General features: G+C 37.3%; 1 protein-coding gene across 1 annotated transcript in view; it reads left to right on the top strand.

The window, feature by feature from the left end:
• Positions 1-17,842, top strand: part of CUBN (cubilin) — a 272,915-nt gene that overhangs the window by 156,374 nt on the left and 98,699 nt on the right. Inside the window, exons 37-39 of the mRNA XM_007118498.4 lie at positions 9,596-9,801; positions 11,272-11,456; positions 13,150-13,342. Of these exons, the coding sequence (XP_007118560.2) occupies positions 9,596-9,801; positions 11,272-11,456; positions 13,150-13,342 (584 nt within the window). The remainder of the gene's footprint in view (positions 1-9,595; positions 9,802-11,271; positions 11,457-13,149; positions 13,343-17,842) is intronic.

The following is a 17,842-nucleotide window of genomic DNA, read 5'->3' on the forward strand; positions in this document are numbered from 1 at the left end:
TGAACATTGTGGTACATGTCTCTTTTTGAATCATGGTTTTCTCAGGGTATATGTCCAGGAGTAGGATTGCTGGGTCACATGATAGCTCTATTTTTAGTTTTCTATGGAACCTCCATACTGTTCTCCACAGTGGCTGTAAACAGACATATTCTGACAAATTCAGAGGAAACGGGAGTGGGAAGAGTTTCATATGGGGAAGCTCGGTAAGAGAATTAGTATGGGGGAATTGGCAGTACAAGGGAGGCATAGGTGGTGTAGCGAGGAAGGAGGAAGGTGGCCCCGGAGATGAGGTCTGACCTTGAGGAGCCAATGGAGAGACCAGATGGTGCTGGAAGTAGAGCCTGAGGCATTGGGAGCCATTTTATCTCTCATTAATCATGTTTGCCTCAGTTAGCCTTAAAATCTTATTTTGTAGAGAGGCAATTCTAGGCTCCAGATAATTTTGGGAAGCCTCAAAATACCAAAGTAAATATTCCACTCATTTCTGGAAATTTTTGAGCTATTGTAGTCTACTTTGGTTCTAAGAAAGTTAAGTTTGGGGATTTCAAAATTCCCCATAATGGCCATTGATATCCTAAATTGCCTTTGATCGGGTTGGTCCATTTAGTTAGAAATGTGCATGAGGAAGGACTTTAGTCTTTTTTTTTGGGGGGGGGTTTTTTTTTTTGTGGTACGCGGGCCTCTCTCCATGTGGCCTCTCCCGTTGCGGAGCCCAGGCTCCAGACGCGCAGGCGCAGCGGCCACGGCTCACGGGCCCAGCCGCTCCGCGGCATGTGGGATCCTCCCGGACCGGGGCGCGAACCCGTGTCCCCTGCATCGGCAGGCGGACTCTCAACCACTGCGCCACCAGGGAAGCCCAGGACTTTAGTCTTAAACATCACATCTGCCAGAGTCCCTGTTGGGGGTGTGGGTACTCTCAAAAACTGGGCTTCCATTTCTCAGAGGTTTGTCTCTAAAGTAAAAGAACAATTTTCAAACATTTTACAACACAAAGAGCTCAATTCAAACAGCTTGGAAGCCTGAATAACAGCCAATTCTAAGGAAACGTCTTGGTCCTAGAGGAGCCAGGCCAAAGGTTTTTTCAGCCAGTGTCCAGAGAATAGCCCTTTGCAAAGGAATGTGCTGAAGGCTGGACAAAAACTGGCACAGTTTCAGTGAAACAGCCCCTGCTTCTGAAGGAATGGGTTGAAGTCTAGCCAGTTTCAGTTGAAACAGCCTGATCTCAAATCAGATAGAAGTGCCAAGTGAATACTCATGTACAGAACAAAGCATTGACCAGAAAGACGAAGCTTTGAAACAGATTCCAAATAAAACCTGGAGAGCTTCAAACGCTAAGACAGTGTGAGCTCGGATCCAGGAGAAGGACACACCTTTAAACTCCAGGGTTGGCGAGAAAAACAGTGAGTGACAGTGGGCTGGATTTGCGGGTACCATACCTGTTTGCTTATCGAACCAATGAGATGTTGATCTGAAATAAATAGAATGCCAGATAGTTCTCCATCAAAGATGGGTTTATTCAGGATCAGCAGAGAATTGCAGTTCAGGGTCTGCACCTATGGTGAGCCCCTTCAAGTCCCTGTACAGCAGGAGAAGGAGGATGCTTTTATACAGGGAAAAGGAAGCTGGGAGAGCTTCAGTAAACAAAGAGTCCATGGCTTCTTATTGGCTAAGTCCATGCCAAGAAAGAAGAGGAGTCTTTCTTCTTCCTCTTGGGCTCTGCTACCTTCACAGGGTGTGAGGGCTCCTTCTTCTGTTTTCTCAGCTTTGTATAAGTGAGGTTTCTGTTTATTAATTTTTTACAGAATTTCATGGTTGATTTGTAAAATCACTCTCATGTTCCTCGTTGAACTGTAAGCCTTTTTGAATACGGACTATGGACATGCAATCAACAGTAGGATCCTGCCACATTCTGAGTGGTCTTAGGTTAAATTAAACAACAATAATATATTTTCTGGAAGTTGTTAGTGAAAAGCACATGGTAAGTGAAATGGGACCTTTTAATCCCATCAGTAGAGAGATACTTGTGACATGCCACACTGGTAATGAGTGCTTAATAAATATTAGATGATAAGACATTGGTGTTGATAAATTTATTTATTTATTGACTGCATTGGGTCTTCATTGCGGTGCACGGGCTTCTCATTGCAGTGGCTTCTCTTGTTGTGGAGCACAGGCTCTAGGTGTGTGGGCTTCAGTAGTTGTGGCTCGCGGGCTCTAGAGCGCAGGCTCAGTAGTTGTGGCACACGGGCTTAGTTGCTCCGCGGCACGTGGGATCTTCCCGGACCAGGTTCGAACCCGTGTCCCCTGTGTTGGCAGGCGGATTCTTAATCACTGCGCCACCAGGGAAGTCCCAAGACATTGGTATTTAAATTGCCATTTTAAATTAAAAGTTATTTGTTTTACTGTATCCTAGATTATTGGGCTTTGGTTGGGGTTGATAATTCTGTCTTGAAAAGAATATAAGAAGTAACTTGCTTGGAGAGAAGAAGATTGTTTTGGAGACACTGCTCTGTTTATTCAAAAAAGTCTTGCTCCTCTTCTAGACATGCCGTTCTGTGCATCAAGAATGGGTTTGTAAACATGAAAGAGAAGTCCCATTTGTGGACCACATTCAGACATCTCAAGTTACTTTCTTTTAGCCCGTCAATCAGACAGTGCCTCTTCAGGGTCCAGCTGGCATTGTGTCAAAACAAAGACACCCTCTGAACACCTGAAAGGCAATACGAGTTTCAGCTGGCACGTGGGAAAGAGGGTTTTTTGCGTTTGTCTTTACTAAAAGCACAAAGTTTTGTATGGGAAAAAATATATATATATGTGACCATATATATATAACTATATATATATACTTCTTTATTCAACAAATATTTATTAAGCCCCTACTTTATACACATAAGCACTTGTTACACCCTTGCTAGATGCTTCATATATAAAGCACATGTTACTCCCATAATTGATGTTTTATATCCAGTGATGAATAAACCATGAACACTGTTCTTATGATAATGTCCAAAGTCCTTCACATGGCTTAATAGGCCTCATAATTGCTAGATCAAAGGGCTTTTCTGGTCTTTTTCCTCTTGGTCTTTACCACATTCACATTCTTGAACAGTCTGATGTTCATTGGCTCTCAGGAACTGGGCCAGGCACTGGGAATGTTTAAGACAGACAAGATCCTATTTCTTGTCAAGGTACTAATAAGTTAATGTCAAGAAGCTATTTGTTTAAAACCTAAAGAGATTCATTTCATCTATAGGGGCTAATCATATCCATATAGGGCCGTAGGTGTGATTAAAGATGTTAAATTTTAAATGTATACCACAAGGCTGATGCATACCTGATGTTCAGTGAATGTTTAATTCTCTCACTCTGCCATTTCTAAAGTATCTTGTGTGGCAGTTCAGAGTTAAATCCAAATGAACAACACTGGGCATTCCTCCTAGAGGGTGGAAGATAAACACAAAAAGCCAGTTTCATTCATTTTACTCTTCAATGGACACTAAATCCTGATTATTGTATAAACAGATCTTAATGCTTCATCTTTTTCCTTTCTCATCCATAAGAGTTAATTTTGATTATTTTGTGTTCCTTGCTTGAGTTTTATTTTTAAAGTATAATCTGTGGAATGCAAGATGCTCCTCTCTATGCAGATGATACTGAGAAGGGCTTTATGGCCAGGCCTCTGAGTTATTTCTGCCCTGGTCTAAACTATATCCAGATGGGTGCTTGGAAACTTCCCCTGGGGTGGGTGAGAAGCATATGAAAAACACATGGAATATGTCAAGTTCTAAAATATGGGGTTTGGATTGTGGACACGGTGGTGAAATCGAGTAGGGAGAAAAGCTGGAGAAATTATGGTTGCATCTATAACACAAAAGGGGGGGGGAGAAATAAAACCCCCAAAGAAATTTTTTTATAAAACAGATATTTAAAGGAATTAACAGAAAATATATTTTATGCTGGCAGAGTCCTTTTAAAATGCGATTGATCTAGGTTCAAGAATCAAAATGAGATAATGAGAAACAGTGATTGTACTATTTTTGTTCCACATCATATTTTTACCAGCAGATCTGAGCCAAAGTGTTTGGAAAGAGGATGGATTTGCTTATAAAATGAACCGGACTAAACCAAAGACTTCCAAGAACAGTAAAACTTTTTAAAAAGTCTAATTTGATTCTTACAGGTATCACCGTACCATCCTTTCTAATGAAATGTCTCTTGTGACGTTTAGCATTGGATTATACCAGTCTGGTACAAAAACCAGAAAAACCTTGCACTTAGTGATCTTCTAGACCGTTGGACCAAACTTTATTGTGCGTGTTGATCACCTGGGATCTTGTTAAAATTCATATTCCGATTCAGTTAGTTGGTGGGGCCTGATGCTTCATTTCAGACAAGCTCTCGGGTGATACTGATGCTGTTAAACCCCGTGCAGCATTTTGAGTAGAAAAGATTTGGGGGCAATTTCTTACAAATCGCCTGCTGAAGAGAATGATCACCCCTTCTTCTTTCTTCTGAAAGTCAGAAGGACACAATTTTAGAATATTGTACATTGTTGGTAACGTTACGATGATCGTCGTAAGGCTGAGCCTGAGTTTAAGAGCCAAACTTGGCAACTATTCTAAAGGTGGGTTCAGAACAATTATTTGCCAGCAATGATTGTAGATATGAACTTTGTCTCATGAAGCATTAAGTTGTCAAGGAGGACAGTGGAGGTAAGACAAATGTGTGGTTTATTTAGCCTGATGTGGATCTTCCCTGATTTCTTCTGTGCTCGGTTATCAGTCACAGCTTGCTTGCTAAGGCTAAGTCTGAAATATAGATCCAGATGATCCACACTGTAATAACCCACCTTGGTGGGATTGTGAGAGCCACAGACTCACTGTCTGGCTAGAGACCTACCAGTGCTGGTATCTGGCTTGAGAAGCCAATGGTAGAGCAGAGCTGACCGGTTTGCTCCAGGGCTCTGGTCGGCAGTGAAGGCTCAGAGGTGTGTCTGATACATTGATCCCAAAGTGGGCAGTGAGGTTCCAGAACCTGCAGGCTGGTCAGCTGTACCTTAAGCATCCTAACCTGTTAGCTGAGATCGAGCCCCGGGAGGGCGCTGTACTTACCATCATGTGAAGTCTAGCTCACCTGATGTTGAGCAGTGACTGAAAGATACACAGCAAGGAAGTAAGTTTTCTATTCTCGAGACATTTTTTTTCCTTCCCAATAGTTTTTTTCTATAGTCTTACTAGGCCATTCTTTCTTCTTCTCTTTATCTTGTCCTTCTTCTCAGCAAAAATTTCTTTCAGTTACTTCTGAAAAAAAGAATTGTTTGCACTCACTTCATTTACTTTAAAAAAATTAAATTGCTTTTATATTTAAAAATTAATTTTAAATAAATAAAATATTACAGGGCAGCATCACATTCCCTTACCTTCTCATCACAGAGATGACCCATATTCTGAATTTTATGTGTATCACGTCTATGCATGTTTATATCCTTTTATTATATATATGTATCAAGAATATATATATATATATACATGTCTCCATACACTACATAGTATTGCTTTCTGTTTTACATTTTACATAAATGCAGTCATACTTATTGATTTTACTGGAAATACATTGAATTTATAGATTAATTTTGGGAGAATCTTTATTGACTCTTCATACTGAACTTGGAGTATCTTTCCATTTATTCAGTCTTCTTTTATGTCCTTCACTAAAATTTCGTATTTTTTCCATAAAAGTCTTACAGATATCATGTTACATTTATTCCTAGGCATCTTATTTTTTGTTGCTATTAAAAATGGCGCCCATTTAAAAATTATGGATGTACCTTGTCCACCTTACCTGAAATAACCCTCCTTAATCACTTGGTTTTTTCCTCCTAGAGCATATCACTACCTCATTATATTTCTATTTATTTATTTATTATCTATCTCTCCTTCTAGAATGTAAGCTCCCCGAAGGAAGGAACATTGTCTCTTTTCTTCATTGTCCTGTCCCAGTGTTTGGCAATATAGTAGAGAGACAAATATTGTTGAATGAGTGTTGACTAAGTTACATCTCGTAAATTTTCATTTGCTCGTATAAGGAAACCCTATTAATTTTTGCATATTACCTTTTTTTCTTTGTTTTGTTTTGTTTTGTTTTTTCACACACACACACACACACACACACACACACTGTATTTTATTTTTACAAGAGATAAATAGACTGACACCAAGCATTGTAAATTTGCATATTATCTTATCCTGCCGCTGTTCCATTCTCTAGAATCGCCAAAAATTTTGTCTCTTGTCTGCTACTCTATCTTCAGTGCCTAGAAAAGGACCTGACATGTTAAGGTGCTCGGTAGATATTTATGAATGAATGAGTGCTCTTGAATATTGATTTATACCACTTCCTTTCTAATTCTTACAACCATTCCCCCTTTCTGTGTCTTATTGCCCTGGAGAACCCTTCGGTATACTGTGTAACAAAGTGATGAGCAAGCTTTCTTGTGTTGTTTCTTATGTAAAAGAAATGTTTAAAAACTTTTACCTCTAAGTATATTTGCTGTAGGTGTTTGGTGGGCAGTTCTCATCCAGCTGAGAAAATTTCCCTCTATTCCTAATTTTCTAAGAGTTTTTATGATGAATGGTGTTCAGTTTTAGCAAATGCTTTACTGCAATTGTCACTGATTCTCCCTTCATATATTTTTGCATCTGTTTTTCTCTTTAAATCTTTGTGTGTATGTGTGTGTGTTGAATTGTTGTAATAGATCTTTTCATCTTAAACCGTTGTGAGTCCAACCTTATTAAGATTTACATATTTTACAGATTGATGGATTGATTTAGCTAATATTTTATGTAAGATTTTTCATCTGCGTTAAGTGAGATTGACTTAAACTTTTTCTTTCTTTGACCACCCTTGACTAATTTTGCTCCCAAGATTATATTAACTTCATTAAACAAGTTGGACTCTGTCCCCTCTTTTCTATTTTTTTTTTTTTTTTTTTTTTTACAATATACACAAGATTAGGATTGGGATATTGACTTATTGAAGCTTTGGTAGAGTTCCTCTATAAAATAATCTGGGCTGAGGTATTTGTTTCCTTTTGTCTGCAGGTAATTTTTAATAGTGATATTTATTGATTTAATGGTATTTTTAGGTTTTTTATTTCTTCAACTAGTTATAGTATTGTATTTTTATAAAAATTGTCTAAGTTCAAATTTAGTGGCATAGATTTTTAGTAAATTTCATTATAATTTTAAAAATTTCTAGTATATCTGTTATTTTGTCCTTTTCTTATTAGTAATATTGCTCACTTAAGCTTTCTTCTGTTATTGGTCAGTCTTATTGGAGGTTTATACTTTGTTAGTCTTATCTTATCAAAGGAATAGCTTTTGGTTTCTTAATCTTTTCTAGTATTTTTTACATTTCTGTTTCGCTAATTTCAGATGTTGTTGTGTTATTTCTTCTACTTCCTTTATGCGGTTTGTATGTTTGTTTTTTGTTTTACTAACTTCCGGGATTAGACATCTAGTCCATTTTTCTTAGTATTAGTTCTTTTTTACCATAAACAATTTAAGGCTATAGAGTTCCCTCTAAATAATGCTTTAACTACATTCCCTAAGTTTTATGGGCCCAGCACACTTCTGCTCAACTCTGCCTGTTTTAATACATAATGTGTTCACTCTCATTCAGTCCTAGATATATTCTAAATTTCCATTATGATTTCTTGTTTAACACATGGTTTATATAGAAAGTTGCTTTACATATCCAAATTGTGGGATCTTTTTGTTATCTCTTTATTACCCTGTTCTAATTTTATTCTATAGTGGTCAGAGAACATATTTTTTAATAGTTTTAATATTTTCTGAGATTTGATGTTTTGTCAACTATATATTGATACATTTTTATGCATGTTAATAGGCACATGAAAAATATAAATATAGAGAATTTATAAATTCTAATTGTTGGGTGTTATAGAAAGCTTGTTATTGTCTTGTTGTTATTGTAATTCATCGTCTTATGGAAATCACCAAAAATCATCTAATTTACTCCTTAATATGTGTGAAAAATAATCCTATAGTGGACACTCTAAAACTGCTCCTTTAAAAGTTACTAATTTACTTTGAGTAACCAAATCCTATAGCCCAACAGTTTCCAACCTTTTTGGCACCAGGGACCGGTTTCGTGGAAGACAATTTTTCCATGGACTTGGTGCGGGGGTGGTGGTGGGGGGATGGTTCAGGCGGTAATGTGAGTGATGGGGAGCAATGCAGAGCAGCAGATGAAGCTTCATTTGCTCACCCGCTCGGGCGTTGGGGACCCCTGCTGTAGCCTGTTCTTAGTCCTGGATCTTTCTGTCATATGACACTCTTCATCACTCTCTCCTTAATTTTCTCTTGGCTTCTCTGACATGACACTGATCTTGTTTGTATCCTACTTTCCAGACTATTCCTGTGTTTATTGCTTCCTCTTCCTTTCACTGAACTCAAAATATGGGTGTTCCCTAAGCTTCTGCTCTTATCTCTTCTCTCTCCCTCTATGTATCACTCCCCACTTTTTCATTTCTAAACCCCCAATCTAGCCATGTTTTCAGCTATTTTCATATGTGTACAGGTGATTTCCAAATACAGCCTCAGAGTCTCTTCTGAAGCCCAAACTTGGCACCATGAATTGGGTTGAATTGGCTTTATACTTGTGGATCCTTCTCTGGACCATCTCTTCTATTCCATTTATCTATTTGTCTCCCCTTCCACCAACACCATATTACCTTGATTATATCCAAGTTTTTTAAGCATTGAGGCCAATTTTTAAAAGCATTCATTTAACATCTACATGTTCCAGACTCTTTATATATGTGACTAATGACAATTACATGAGGTAGATCTTATTTCCCACCCTCCATTCCCCCATGTCATCATAATTGCAGAATATAAAGAAGTTGAATATGCCATGCTTGAACACTAGCCTGTTTTAGTGCAAATGCCATGTTTTTTTCTACCTTTACAGAAATTAAGTACAGATGCCTTTGATAGGCATTTAAGCTCTCCCAAAATTAATCCATCATACTGCTCCAGCTATGTCTTCTAATGTTTTCTTAAAGGTACTCAGTATTCTAACCAAACGAGACCTCTCACAGATTTCTAAATATGACCCACTCTTTCTGCATAGGTGCTTTGGTTAGCGCGCATTCCCTGCCCACCATTTTTGCACCTTAAATCCAGCTAATGTTTACATTTCCATCTTAAAAAAAAAAAAAATCTCTCCATGAAGCTATTACTGAACCTCACAATCGCATGTGATACCTCTGCCTCAAAATAGCTCTGATGGCATGATATTCTGCCTTCTAACATGTTTTTTTCTATCTTCTTTCCCAATTTTCCCCAGAAAGAAAACTCCCTGAAGGCAGTGTATTAATTGTCTTTGTATCTCTTGAATCGCCATTTCAACAAATTTGAGTGTAAGAAATGTTTTGAGTTAGCTAAAAGGCACTGTGATTAAAGTTAAAGAAAAAATTTAAAAAGCAAACAGGTCAACCCAGCAAGTGATTCAGGATAATCCCAAAATTTGTTTTATCAGTTAAATCCCTAATTTTGTTTTTTCCAATCAGAACTTTCCAGGTGGAGGAATCTCAAGACTGTAGCAGAGATTTTGTGGAGATCCGGGAAGGAAACGTCACTGGTCGCTTGGTGGGACGATACTGTGGAAACGTCCTCCCTCTCAATTATTCATCCATTGTTGGGCACATCCTGTGGATCAGATTTGTCTCCGATGGCTCGGGCAGTGGCGTGGGCTTCCAGGCTGCATTTACCAACAGTGAGTTGGTTCTGTTTTAGTGATGGCTTCCAGAATGTGTCCTACAAACTAGAAGGATAGCAATGTTTTCAGTAATGCATTAAGAACAATTCCCCTATATTTAATGTCTCTGTGGAATTACTTTATTATATAATGTACTAGAAAAATTAAATTATATATGAATGACTCATTAAGAGCCAGGGAGAGCATTCTCAGTGGTTCTAACATTCTTTTAAAGCTCTAGTGTCGGGCTTCCCTGGTGGCGCAGTGGTTGCGCGTCCGCCTGCCGATGCAGGGGGGCCGGGTTCGCGCCCCGGTCGGGGAGGATCCCGCGTGCCGCGGAGCGGCTGGGCCCGTGGGCCGTGGCCCCTGGGCCGGCGCGTCCGGAGCCTGTGCTCCGCAGCGGGGGAGGCCGCAGCGGGGGGAGGCCCGCATACCACAGAAAAAAAAAAAAAAAAAAAAAAAAAAAAAAAGCTCTAGTGTCTACCTAATTTTAAGTTAAACATTTATCATGATATTGCAATAGAGAGTTTTCTAATGTATCATCGTTTCAGTTTGGTATACTTATATCAAATGTGTTTCATTTGATCCCATAAACTCTATGTTCCTCAAGTTAAAAATATTTACTCTGGTACAAACGAACCCATTTACGAAACAGAAATAGACTCACAGAGGTAGAAAGCAAATTTACGGTTACCAGGAGGAAAGGGGAAGGGGGGAGGGATAAATTGGGAGATTGGGATTGACATATATGCACTACTATACATAAAATAGATAACTAATCAGGACCTACTGTATAGCACAGGGAACTCTACTCCATACTCTATGGTGACCTATATGGGAAAAGAATCTAAAAAAGAATGGATATATGTATATGTATAACTGATTCACTTTGCTGTACAGCAGAAACTAACACAAATTGTATATCAACCATACTCCAATAAAAATTAATTTTAAAAAGCACAAGAAACGTTTACTGTTACTTTAGGATATTCCTAAGTGCTCAGATATTGTAATAACAGGATTCTTCTAATAGGATAAAATGTTAAATATTAATAGCTACTCTATATGTTGTTTGAAAATGTCAGTTTCTCTTACATATTAAAGAAAAAAGAACATGTTTCGTTCTTTTTTAACATAAAGTAAAATAGGTAAACCAAAATTATAGAATAGGGCTGGTCATACCCCTTCCCAAGTCACCAAGTTCCCTGGGGTCTGGGAACCCAATTTTACATGGGAAGCTATTGATTGTTTTCACACCATGTAGTCTTGTAAGGAGATGGAATTTCATTCACAATATCACCCTTCTCCAAAGAATTAATAGATAGCAGAGAAACCAAAAGGGAAGCAGTATTTCTTTCAGTGTTCAGAAAAGAAATTGCAGTCAATTAAAAGTCCATCCTTTTCAACATCTCTTGCCTTCTGTTTCTTTCATTTGACTAAAGAGCTGTTCTAAGTAGGTCTGATTTACTACTCTGTTTTCCTTCCTAGTATTTGGCAATGATAATATTGTGGGAACTCAGGGGAAAATTGCCTCTCCCTTATGGCCCGGAAATTACCCCCCCAACTCCAATTACCATTGGATAGTGAATGTGAATGAATCTCAGGTTATCCATGGTAGAATCTTAGAGATGGACATGGAGGAAACACTCAACTGCTATTATGACAAACTAAAGGTGAGTTTCCAAGAGCAACTGATGTTTATACATTTTGGTGAATTGCTATTGGCAACCGTAGATCCAAGTTAATGTCTATTCAAGCATTTACAAGTCATAGGGGATGGTCTACCCTACATCACGAATACCCCTTCCAGGTTACCTGAACAATGGTAATTCTGGTAGTATAATTATTATCTTTGATTCTGTAACTAACTTTTTTTCCACGTTATTGTAATTTTTCTGTTGGGCTTTATCTAAGCATGTATATGTGTCCTAATTAAGAATTTATTCTATCTTATATCCCATTACCCTGTTTATTCTCCTGTTAGAGTATTAAAAATTTGAACAATCATTTTAAAGTAAGTAAATATAAGTATATAAAAACTGTGGTGATCATTGCCATCCAGACATTGGCAACTGCATCAATTCCAGAAACACTATCAGATTATTTTTTATCCAGCTTTATTGAGGTATATTTGACAAATAAATATTATATATATTTAAGATGTACAACTAGGTCTTTTGATATATGATATTTTACAATTTTTCATTGTAAAATAATAATCACAATCAAGCTAATTAGCATATCCATCACCTCAAATGGTCACCATCTTCTTTCTTCGTTTCTGGTGTGGTGAGAATACTTAAGATTTACCCTCTTAGCAAATTTCAAGTATATACATGGTAATATTAGCTATAGTCACATTGTTCTACATTAGATCTTCAGAATTATTAATCTTGCATAACTGAAACTTTGTACCCTTTGACCATCTCGCTATTTCCCGCTCGCCCCATCTCCTGGTAAACATCATTCTACTTTCTGCTTCTATGGGTTTCACTATTTTACTATTAGATTCTTGAGGGCCAAGATTCTGTCTTATTCATTTTAGGTCCACAGTGCTTCACATAGAACCTAGTACTTGATAGATGCTCAGTAAGTTGGAAATAATTATTAGCTAATTTGAATTCTGAGCTTATATAGTAGCTTCAATAAAGAAATATGTAATAACACTTATAATGAACTTGTTCAAATTATTTACAAGATGGAGGGGAGGATATGAAATGTAATTGGAGAGATCCATCCACATGTGAAGAAAAAAATAAACATGCTCAAGATTACTTATTTGGAAACTATCACAAAATATATCTCTAACTATGTAACATTTTCAGCCAAATGAAAGAGATTTCTTGCGTGCTTTGAGTATGCTGAGCCCTCACAAGCTGTGATTCTTTTGTTGTTATTAATTCTGCTTCTTTACTTCTTTGGAAATGTGAACTCCTTCAGGATAACTGGCCACTTTCTCTCATTAGACTTTTCCTTTTTCTTGTTACTTTTCCCTTTCTTCCTAATACCTCCCTTTTGAGGCCCCAAAGCACATTTAATAGGCACTGTTGTTGTGCCACTATCCTGGTTCCTACTTTTCCACCCATAAATTTTACTGTAAATCGAATAATGAGCTATATCACATGGAGCATGGTTACTAATATAATTCTGCAGGAAAGATATAATTTTAAAACACATCTAATTACTTGCAGTCATAGTTTATACTTCATGACACTTTCTATTTTAAACTGATATATAATGTTTACTGGTTTATCATTTTGCCCATGATGATAAAATTATAAGTTATCCTTTTGGTTTTCTATTTATGAAGAAAAATGGAGGTGATTGCCTGAGTTCAGTGCTCTATTATCTGTCTTTTCCATGCAGATTTATGATGGGGCTGGCATTCATTCCCGCCTGATTGGAACCTATTGTGGTACCCAGACTGACTCTTTGAGCTCCACTAGAAGTTCTTTGACATTTCAGTTTTCTTCTGACTCTTCAATCTCAGGGAAAGGATTCCTTTTGGAGTGGTTTGCAATGAATGCCTCTGTTGGACCTTTACCTACCATTGCTACAGGTGTGTTTGGTAATAAATGAAATTCTTTTTAGGGGCTGATATGTGCAGACTAATATTTCAAAGGTTCCTACTAATAAGGGCCAAATACACAAATGAATAAGAAGAGTAATTACAGTCTCAAAACCCTTCCTCCATATGTTCAGGTGTCCTTTTAATTTCATAAATACTTAAAGATTAGATGTTTATTTAAAAAATGCTGGTTTCCCATTATATTTTCCATAATAGTTAAGGGTTTGATGTCCATAGGATATTCTACTTACAATTTCTAGAAATCACTTTAGAGATCTCTGAAAGTTTGGTTTGTAGATACCACACACACACACACACACACACACACACACACACACACTAGGATCAACTAATGGAAGTAACTGTTTTTCCTCTATGTTACATTTTAAGTGTGCCTTCAGAAATGCTTCACTGTGTCCTTAGCTGGTTGTAAGCCCTCATGTTTCAAGGTAAAGTTGGCCTAAATTTTAAGCTTTCATTTTACTATTTTTAAGACATTTAAAATTCCCTCAGTAAGCTGTGTTTTGGGAGACTGCGCTTTTCTTTTGAAAATTTGTTTAAACACTTTTGAATGGCTCTTGTGAATTTGAGGGTTGACACAGAATAAATTCAGCAGATATTTCTCATGGCATATTCTCACTCCTTGAAATATTTGATTGGGACATATTATCATTGGATCTCACTGAAGAATATTCAGACTTTGAACTTGTTCTAAGACTAAACAGACCCTAAAAGATTAGAGTCTGTTTGCTTCTAGCTTCTTGGGAATTTGTACCAGCAGAGATCACAGATTAAGGTGTAATTCATACTTATATTTATTTAATGCCTCTTAGCATTCTGTCCTAAGATGTTATTTTCACCTCTCTTGGAAGGTGCTTTCATAACATTGACTATGAAACTCTTCCTTAAAATATTAATCTATTTACCTAAGAGCAAAGAGCCATCAGCAAGATTGCCAAATGTAATTTAGAGCTATCCATTTAAGACTGGATAGCTCTTATAAGTAAGCTTGAGTTCAGCTTCTTTTATGTCCACAAATCTCAAGTTACAGAAGAAATCACTCATGCAAAACATTATATCAATAAGTATATTGTAGTACTCAAAAAAAAAGTTCTCTTCTCATACATATATTCCATAATTATGTGATTTAAGTAGATAAGTGAGTATAGTATAGTATCATAAATCTCATTTCTCTAAATGAAAAACAAGCAAAGGAAAAAATAAGAGGATAAGAAAATGTTATAGTTTACTAGTTACCTAGTTGGTGTAAATGATTATCTCATGATCATAGCACATTCTGACACTTTCATTAAAGTGAAAAAAAGCTTACTGTTTTAAAATGTATTAATATATTGAACACTGTAACATTAGCATTCCTTATGCGAACATACATTAAATTTAATTCAGCAAATATTTATAGAGGGTTTATTATAGACATGCTGAGGTAAGTGTATACCAACTAAGAAAGGAAACCAAGATATAATCTCTACTCTCCAAGAGTTTAAAAGTAATTGCCGAAGATAAAGCATTCAGTTAAATAATGATATAGTAACTAAATGATTAAATGACAAAGCAAAAAGCAGTCAAAGGAAAATAAGCCTAATGTGGACTAGGGTCGTGTGAAGGAAATTAAACATGTCAAGTAGGAAAATATTAGCTTATCAGTCAGGACATATTCGGCTATGCTGCAGTAACAAATAATTCCAAACTCTGAATAGTTGAAAAACACAAGACTTCTTACTTGTTCATGTTACCCTCTTGGGTTAACTGGGTGTTGGATCTGACATTGTTTGGGACATCACCTGTGATCATGGCAAGAGGAAAGAGAGCCCTGGCATGCCTCAGTCTAAAAGTGTTCAGCTTAAAAGTGATAATGTCATTTTGCTTATGATTCATAAACCAGAACTGGTCAAATGGCCTCACCCAACCGCAGAAGTATTAGGAAATGCAATTTCACCATATGTTTGGAAGTGAGGAAAAATGGAATATTTGACAAACAGCACTAACAGCTTATAGTTAGTTAGTATGATAACTGCTTTTTATAAATTCAAGATAAGAAATATTTTATGTAAAGGAAAATCTTAACATTTGAAGATATTGGATAATATTCGGATCTTATACTTTGAAATTGCTTTTACTTTATTTTATTTTTAAACTTCTACAGCCTATATAGTAATAGGATAAAGTAATTAGGACCTAGTCCTATAAATTTTACATTCATTTCTTGGTGGCCCTAGCAGGATTCAAACATGTATTGTATAAGAGTCATAAACTTCTGGATGGTGGAGTAAAGGCCTCTGAAAATCTATTCTTGCAGAAAAACAATGAGAACACTGCCAAAAAATTTTTAAATCAACTTTTGAGAACTCTGGAAATTAATTAAAAATTGCAATAATCTAAAGAGTGTTTATTCAAGAAAAATGATTCAGTCTGAGTGACAGTAGACAACTTTCTGGCATCTTAATTTTCCCTATTCGCATCTCTCTCCCTGTCCTAGCTTTGCAGTAACCTCACAATAACCTCACAACCACATTAGCCATGAAAATCAGCAGCCTAACAGCCATTGGAAGGGGTGGAGTAGATCTGGAACTCCAGAAAGCATCCTGTCCCTAAGGAATTGCTATTATTTAACCTGTCTGGCAGCTTCCTAGAAAAGCTCCATTCTCAGGACTTGTCTTCATCTGACCTGACTGAGTGTTCTCTGCGCAAAAGCCCCATCTCTGGGGTGTTTTTTAGAAATCGTCAGTGGCAAGTTATTTAACATCACAATGCATGTGGCAGTGATTCCAGTTACGGCTAATAAGAGGCTGACGAAAAATGTAAAAAAGAAAAACTGGGGAGTGATATATCCATAGGGGGCTTTGAAAAGCTTTGACATATTTCTGGGAACATAGAAGGCTCCACTCACGTGCAGGGCTATAAACATGCCCAACATGAGACTCGAGAAGGCCCCAGTCTCTCACCTCTGTAGGATCTTGAGGCTCTGTGAAAGTAGAAAGTGAATTCTAGGGTAGAGTTATAAACTGTCTTCTAGAGTCATATTGGCATATCCCAATACACACATACACACACACACACACACACACACACACACACACACACACAGTCACTCAGAAAAGTGAGAGAATTATTGGTTCAAGACATTTAAAGGAATCTCTGTTTAATCAGTTGTTGATCACTAACCTGAACACAGACTTTCAATGGTTACACACAACAATTAACACAGACATTACAGAATTAGTGCCCAAAAGCCACTGAACAAAGAGCAGTGACAGCAAACTTCGGGGGAGGGGTTGATTTCCAGAGTTGCCACATTACATTGTTTAAAATGTCTGGTTTTCAACAAAAAATTATGACACACATGAAGAAATAGGAAAGTATGGCCTCTGCAAAGGAATATAAGCAATCCATAGAAACTGTCTTGGAGAAAGCCAAAATGTCAGACTTACTTAACAAAGACTTTAAATAAGCTATTGTAAATATGTTAAAGAACTAAAAGAAATCATGTCTAAAGATTTAAAGAAAAGTATGGGCATGATGTCTCACCAAATAGAGGATATCAATAAAGTGATAGATATTTTTGAAAGAAAAAACAACCAACTAGAAATTTTGGAGTTGAAATTCACTGGGTGGGCTCAATGACAGATCTGAGCAGGCAGAAGAAAGAATCACTGAATTTGAATGTAGGTCAGTTAAGATTATCCTGTTGAGGAAAAGAAAGAAAAAGAATGAAGAAAATTATACAGAGCTTCAGAAACTATCATTTATACCAACATATGTATGCATAATGAGAGTCCCAGGTAAAGAAAGAGGGAAAGGGAAAAAAGAAGAATACTTGAAGAAATAATGTCTGTACACATCCCAAATTTGATGAAAAATATTAATCTACACATCCAAGAATCCCCAAAATTCCAGGTAGGATAAACTCAATGAGATCTATACCTAGACATACTGCTGTCAAACTATCAAAGCTAAAGAAAAGGGGTTATCTTGAAAGCACGAAGAGAAAATCACTTATCTTGTAAAAATAATACTCAACAAGGTTAACATCTCATTTCTCATCAGAAACCATGAAGGTCAGAGCAGTGGGATGACATAATCAATGTGCTGAAGTAAAAAAGACTGTTGATCAAGAATTCTAGGGGCTTCCCTGGTGGCGCAGCGGTTGGGAGTCCGCCTGCCGATGCAGGGGACGCGGGTTCGTGCCCCGGTCCGGGAGGATCCCACATGCCACGGAGCGGCTGGGCCCGTGAGCCATGGCCGCTGAGCCTGTGCGTCCGGAGCCTGTGCTCCGCAACGGGAGAGGCCACAACAGTGACAGGCCCACGTACCGCAAAAAAAAAAAAGAAAAAAAGAAAAGAATTCTGTAACCAGAAAATGTATCCTCCAAACTAAGTAGAAATTAAAACATTCCCAGATAAATGAAAACTGAGAGAATTCATTGCAAGCAGACCTATGCTACAGGAGATGCTAAAGGGAGGCTTTCAGAAT

Source organism: Physeter macrocephalus, chromosome 11 (genome assembly GCF_002837175.3).
Source record: "Physeter macrocephalus isolate SW-GA chromosome 11, ASM283717v5, whole genome shotgun sequence".
NCBI lineage: Eukaryota > Metazoa > Chordata > Mammalia > Artiodactyla > Physeteridae > Physeter > Physeter macrocephalus.